This window comes from Pinus tabuliformis, chromosome 4_2 (assembly GCF_031772625.1).
Source record: "Pinus tabuliformis cultivar Carrire ecotype Pingquan chromosome 4_2, CPIR1, whole genome shotgun sequence".
NCBI classification, from domain to species: Eukaryota; Viridiplantae; Streptophyta; class Pinopsida; order Pinales; family Pinaceae; genus Pinus; species Pinus tabuliformis.
This window is the reverse complement of record NC_142304.1, coordinates 447985975-447992324: the sequence shown is the minus strand read 5'-3', so window position 1 is coordinate 447992324 and position 6350 is coordinate 447985975. Positions and strand designations below refer to the sequence as shown.

The 6350-nt window shown below is 37.0% G+C and overlaps 1 protein-coding gene across 1 annotated transcript; it reads left to right on the top strand.

The window, feature by feature from the left end:
- Positions 1-312: 312 nt before the first annotated feature.
- On the top strand, positions 313-5514 carry LOC149169894 (ribonucleoside-diphosphate reductase small chain-like). Its single transcript, XM_089428850.1, has 9 exons — positions 313-724; positions 919-1079; positions 1347-1395; positions 1479-1605; positions 4275-4340; positions 4426-4542; positions 4636-4798; positions 4886-4956; positions 5063-5514. The coding sequence occupies exons 1-9, from the start codon at positions 577-579 to the stop codon at positions 5175-5177; spliced, it is 1017 nt and encodes a 338-aa protein (XP_089284976.1). The 5' UTR covers positions 313-576; the 3' UTR covers positions 5178-5514.
- The last annotated feature ends 836 nt before the right edge of the window (positions 5515-6350 follow it).

Below are 6350 nucleotides of genomic sequence, written 5' to 3'. Positions count from 1 at the left end.
AGATCCAAGCTCAAAAAATATTTGGGTTATTTCAAGTGATCTAGTTGTCATTGAACAAGAGTGATGAGTCAGTCTGCACAGATTAATAGATAACAACTAAAAATAACTATTCTACTGCTAATTTAAATTAACAACTAAATTATAATAAATTTTCCCACTTATAAAAAAATATAATAAATTTTCCCACTTATAAAAAATATATATATTAACCCATTGACTCAAATGTGGCACCCAACAATTTGAAAACTGGATTTTAAAAATATTAAATTTTAAAAAAAAAAATATTAACTTATGCAACGGAAGGGGTGAAACTAGAGTTGAATTGATAAGGGTAGGGCATGCCTACTCCCTCCTCTGGGCACCAGCATTGCGGTTACGAGGAGAAATCAGCTTCGGTTTCTTCTTCTGTAATCTCCTACTCCTCTTTCCCCTCCAACAGTGGTAGAAACGCGATTCTCTGAGTTAACCCCGTAACATTGGCAGCAAATTTATTCTTTTCCGTGGGGGCTGGGGGGATTTGGGCGGTGGAATGATTTGTATGCAGTGAAGACTGGGAAGAACAAACAGTAAAACAAAATGGGCACAACAGACGCGATGAACCCAGAGGTTTTAAAGGAGGAAGAACCCATTCTCATGGAGAACCCTCAGAGGTTTTGTATGTTTCCAATCAAATATAATGAGGTCTGGGAAATGTACAAGAAAGCCGAGGCCAGCTTCTGGACAGGTAGTTTAGTTTAAATTCTTACATTTTTTCTCATGTCTGGGGCATGAATTCTTAAATTCTTAGATTCTTAGTTTAAATACAGCTTTATATAAAGGCACTTTTAAATTTGTAATTCCCCCCTAATGGGATGTGTTGAGTACGACCCGAGTCAGCGCTTTGTCTGGTGTTTTATTGAGTGAATTGTTTGTTTGCAGTGGAGGAAGTTGACCTTTCACAGGACCTATATCAATGGGTAAACCTCACCAAGAACGAAAAACATTTCATCAGCCATGTTTTGGCCTTTTTTGCGGCCTCAGATGGTATTGTTTTGGAGAATTTAGCTGGAAGATTCTTGAATGATGTTCAAATTCCGGAGGTACCCATTCTTTCCTTATCCTCTTTAATCTTTTGTCTGTCTTTTGTATCACTCTTTGATTCCTCTTTGCAGTTTCCAATTCTTATGATTTATGCCGTTCATTATATTCGTTTTAGTATCAGAATCTGACGGAGCTACGGTTTTGATCAAGGGTTATTAATGGCAATTTCAAACCAGCGCGTGGTTAATAGTTCGAATCCACTAGGAATCGTTTTTTCTGTACATATATTGCATCAAACTATTTATCTTTTAATCTTCATTTTGCAGGCTCGGGCATTCTACGGATTCCAGATTGCCATAGAGAATATTCATTCAGGTCGGCGAGCCTAAATAGTTGCCCTATTTGATTCCTACCTTTATAAACTGTTGCCTAATTCTTTTTGCCCCTCCTTTGACCAGAGATGTACAGCCTACTTCTAGAAACCTACATCAGAGACTCTAAGGAGAAAGCGAGGCTGTTCAATGCCATCAACACTATTCCCTGCGTTGCAAGAAAAGCTGAATGGGCCATGCGATGGATTCAAAGGTATATACTTGCCTTTATTATTTTCTTTGCCTCAGCTGAATGGGCCATGCGATGGATTCAAAGGTATATACTTGCCTTTATTATTTTCTTTGCCTCAGCTGAATGGGCCATGCGATGGATTCAAAGGTATATTACTATATACTTGCCTTTATTATTTTCTTTGACTCTTCAAGATACTCTTGTACATCTATTTGTCTTACCATATCACTTCGGGTATGAAAATTTTGGTCCTATAATTTCAATTTTCAAATGCTTAAATATTCGTTATGTAATACATTTAGTTAGTTGTTAAAGAGAGGGTGTTTCATACCCTCCAAGATTCAAACTCCTCATAGACACATTCTGTAACTCCCTGTATCACTATCCCTGGGTATGGGGCACCAATATCGCCCGTTGACAATTTTTTATTTTAACCTTTTACACATTTTTATGCAGAGGAAAAGTAATTCTCATAGCAACCATTTTTAAACAACAAACTCCTGGGATTTTGGTTTGAATGTCAGTTAGGAGCAGGAAAGAGAATGGTACAGGAGCAGAAAGACAACTGCTAAATACGTGCTCTGTCTAATGAGAATGCCTGAGATGAGGGGTTCATTATCCGAAAATGGGAGAAACCATGGCCATTACTGTCATGACTTGCTGTAAATCACAGACACAAGGCTTTCAACAGAGAAAGTGATACTTAGTTTCATAGGAAGGAGAGATGCAGAGAGATGATTTCTCTCCCAGCCATAGCAATCCAAAACAGATTCCAGGACCAGGCTGAAGGCCAGAATGTGACTAGGGAAACCTCTCTCAACAGCAGCAATAACAAAATGAAAACTACCTCCAAAATAAGTGAACGGCAGAATATCAAAATGCAGCCAAATAAATGATAGACCCGGGTCAGGCTTGTAGGAAAGGTTAATTTTTCATGAAAATATTCCAACAACACGTAGACTGTAGATATAAGTATCGGCAAGGAAGAAGTAAAGTTTGTCCTTAACAGTGGCAGACAGAATACTCCTAGCATAGCGTGGGATAGTTCATTTACCACAATGGGGAGTCTTCCCCCTATGGACTGCTGCACAACGCCTTCATAAACTAAAGGCTGCACCGAATTTGGTGCCTAAACGAAACACTGGATGCACAATATGTTGCTAACAAAGAGCTCAAAAGTAAGCAAAAATATGCGAGAGCTAATGATAACACAGGCATAAAATTCTAGACTTGAGGCTCCCCCTCCCGTAAATCACCAAGTGAGGGGTGTATATATAATATATATATAGAGAGAGAGAGTTATATATATTTAGAATTGTGTCAAGCAAAGGTGCTAGGAAGGTAACATCCAACCATTAAATACATGTGCACTTAAAAAGCATAGGTAGTTGCACCAAGTGTAATGTGTGGGAAAGATGGCATCCAACCACTGATGGCATGTGCAAATAATAAGCATGGACAGTCATGATAAGTGTAAGGTGCATTAAAGATTACAGCCTCTCTCTTGTATGTCCTAAAGCATCCAAAATAAATATATATATATAGTTGTGTCGAGCAAAGGTGCTAGGAAGGTAACATCCAACCATTAAAGACATGTGCACTTAAAAAGCATGGGTAGTTCCACCAAGTGTAATGTCTGGGAAAGATGGCATCCAACCACTGAAGGCATGTGCAAATAATAAGCATGGACAGTCATGCCAAGTGTAAATCGCATTGAAGATTACAGCCACTCTCTTGTATGTCCTAAAACATTTTCTCTCTATATATATATTCGTTTCAAGCAAAGGTGCTAGGAAGTTGACATCCAACCATTAAAGACGTGCACTTAAAAAGCATGCGTAGTTGGGCCAAGTGTAATGTGTGGGAAAGATGGCATCCAACCACTGAAGGCATGTGCTAATAATAAGCATGGACAGTCATGCAAGTGTAAGGTGCATTGAAGATTACCTCCACTCTCTTGTATGTCCCAAAGCATTCAATCCAGTAGATGAGCATCTTTGCATACTTTTTTTATATTTAACATGTAATTATTCACCCCATCCTCCTGCCTGTAAGTGAGAGTGAGATATTTCTCATGGCTCACAACCTCAACAACGACTGGCTCACAAAGAGTGAAACGTGTTGAACCGGTGTGGGGAGGATAACTTTTCACTTCTCTAACCCCCTAAGCTAGACCTCATTGACATATCCTATCTTGCATATATTATGCCATTAATTCTCTTGTTTTTCTTTTGTCAAATCATCATCTCAGGTTGGGGGCGTTTCCACTTGAACTTCCATTCTAAAATTGGAATATTTCAAGGGGGCAAAATGAGATATTACATTTTCTCTCAATGTGGGCTTGCCGCATATACAAGTTGGTCATTTCATGCAGTTGAGGTCAGGTGCAAGCCCTATGTCAATTCGGTGAAATAGATACCCCCACCCTACGGCTTTGCTGCACAATGATAATGGGAAGCATATTGTCAAAAAAATTAAAATTGTTTGCTACATCATAACTTTGAACACGGTAACAATAAGGCACAGATCATGTGGGTATCTAAATGCTATCATATTTTTATTCTTACCCTAAGAGCTGTTAGCAGGCAATGTTTATTAAAAGTTGTTAGGGGCAATGGTCGTCTTTTAATTCAAACATTTTAGTTTTTTTTATCTGTAGTTGAGTCATCTTGCTTGTACTTTTGTTGCAGCTCTGGTTCATTTGCTGAGAGAATTGTCGCATTTGCATGTGTTGAGGGTATTTTCTTCTCTGGAAGGTTAGTTGCTTACTAGTATTTCATGCGAATATTCTTTTGACCTTTTGGGAAGAACGTGGGTTATGCTCATTCTTTTTTAATGCAGCTTTTGTGCCATATTTTGGTTGAAGAAACGGGGCTTAATGCCAGGTTTAACTTTTTCAAATGAGCTGATTTCAAGAGATGAGGGTCTTCATTGTGATTTTGCTTGTCTCCTTTATAGGTATGATGTTATTTTGTTTCATCTTGTGGGTTTCCCATCAATGTTTAGCTAATGTAGCAAGAATATCTGAAACGCTTCTTTGTTTTTGTGCAGTTTGTTGAAGAGGAAACTTAGTGAGGAAAGAGTAAAAGAAATTGTTTGTGATGCAGTGGAAATCGAAAGAGAGTTTGTGTGCGAAGCTCTTTCTTGTGACTTGGTTGGCATGAATGCTACTCTTATGAGCAAGTACATAAAATTTATTGCAGACCGGCTTCTGGTAAGTTTTATAGATTGTTCTATGTTTCTTCAAGTTTTTTCAGCATGACATGTTAACCTGCAATTTTTTTCTTCACTTCTTGTACAGTTTGCCCTTGGGCATGGCAAGATGTATCATGTTGATAACCCCTTTGACTGGATGGATCTCATTTCATTACAGTGAGTATTATATTAATTGTTTGTGTTGATAAAAATTGATACTTTAGAGGTTTGGCATCTTTTCAACAAAGCTTACCTTCTCTTTATATCTGCTTTGTTTCTGTAGAGGAAAAACAAACTTCTTCGAAAGGAGGGTTGGTGATTATCAGAAGGCTTCCATAATGTCAAGCATAGGAAATACAGAAAGTAACCATGTCTTCAAAATGGATGAAGATTTTTAAATTACAGGAGTGAAAGCCTTTTCCTAGATTAAAATTCTAGGTGTATATTAATGGCATATAATTTATCGTCTGCAATGTATTCATGAAGTCATTCAAAAATTTTGGTAGTTTTAGACCATAGGAGTACAAGCAATCTCTTGGATCAGAAGTGTAATTCTTCAATTTTGATTCGTTTTGTATGCCCTGAGTGACTTAACGTTGTTAGGCTAAACCCTTTCATAAAAGAGGTCATTTATCTTCACCCAACGTTGTAACGATTATTGTAATAGAGAATTGAACCCTTCTGCGTCTCTTTTGTTCAAGTAATATATTAATGCTCTTAGTTTTTGTAACTTAAGTTGAGGCATCAAACCTTGTTACATGATATTGACAAGTTGACAGATGGATTTGCATTTCAAACAAATAAATTGAATGCTGGTCTGAACCCATTGATAATATTGAAAACTGTAAAAGACCTGGAAGAGATGTGCGCACACATTATGGCGTTTATTCAACTTGCTATCTGTGTCTGTAATTTCTTTTTCAGTGATAGCTGTGAGCTATATAAATTGCCTTGTACTGGGTAATATTTATTTTTTTGTAAATTACATATGAAAATCAAGTAGAGTTTGAGAAAGCAAGGAATTGAGCTAAAGACACTTGTCGACTGTTAACAGGTCAGGTCAATCTATCTTGTTTGATTGCTTCAAGATGTCTTTTTTTGAAATTTTGAGATTCGAATTTCTGTCGGCAGTGGTCTCTTTATCTTATTTTTTGTGGTTGCTCATTTGTACTTGCAAATTATATATAGCTATTATTTAGCATTATTTTTGTTAGATGGAATGGCATTGAAATGAATTGAACTCTCCTACGAGGGTAATATGCTTTTGTTCCTTTTTAAAAGAACAGTTCAAGGTAATTTGCATCTTTCTTTCTTTTTCAAAATAACAGTTCAAGGGATTAGCTTAATCAATTGTCACACAGGTAATATGCATCTTTCTTTCTTTTTCAAAATAACAGTTATAAAGGGATTAGTTTAATCAATTGTCACAGATTAGCTTAATCAATTGTCACAGATATTGTTGGACATTTTCGCTAGTTTCTTACTAGCAGGTTCTCAATACAAATAACTCTAGATTAGGTGTAGTAGTCTACATCAACAAGTTTACTAAGTATCTCATCCACAAATATGGG

Coding starts and splice junctions, on each gene's coding strand:
- LOC149169894 (XM_089428850.1), top strand. CDS start 577: ATGGGCACAACAGACGCGATGAACCCAGAGGTTTTAAAGGAGGAAGAA. Junction 4,543..4,635: donor TTTGCTTGTCTCCTTTATAG/GTATGATGTTAT, acceptor GTTTTTGTGCAG/TTTGTTGAAGAGGAAACTTA. Junction 4,799..4,885: donor TTATTGCAGACCGGCTTCTG/GTAAGTTTTATA, acceptor CTTCTTGTACAG/TTTGCCCTTGGGCATGGCAA.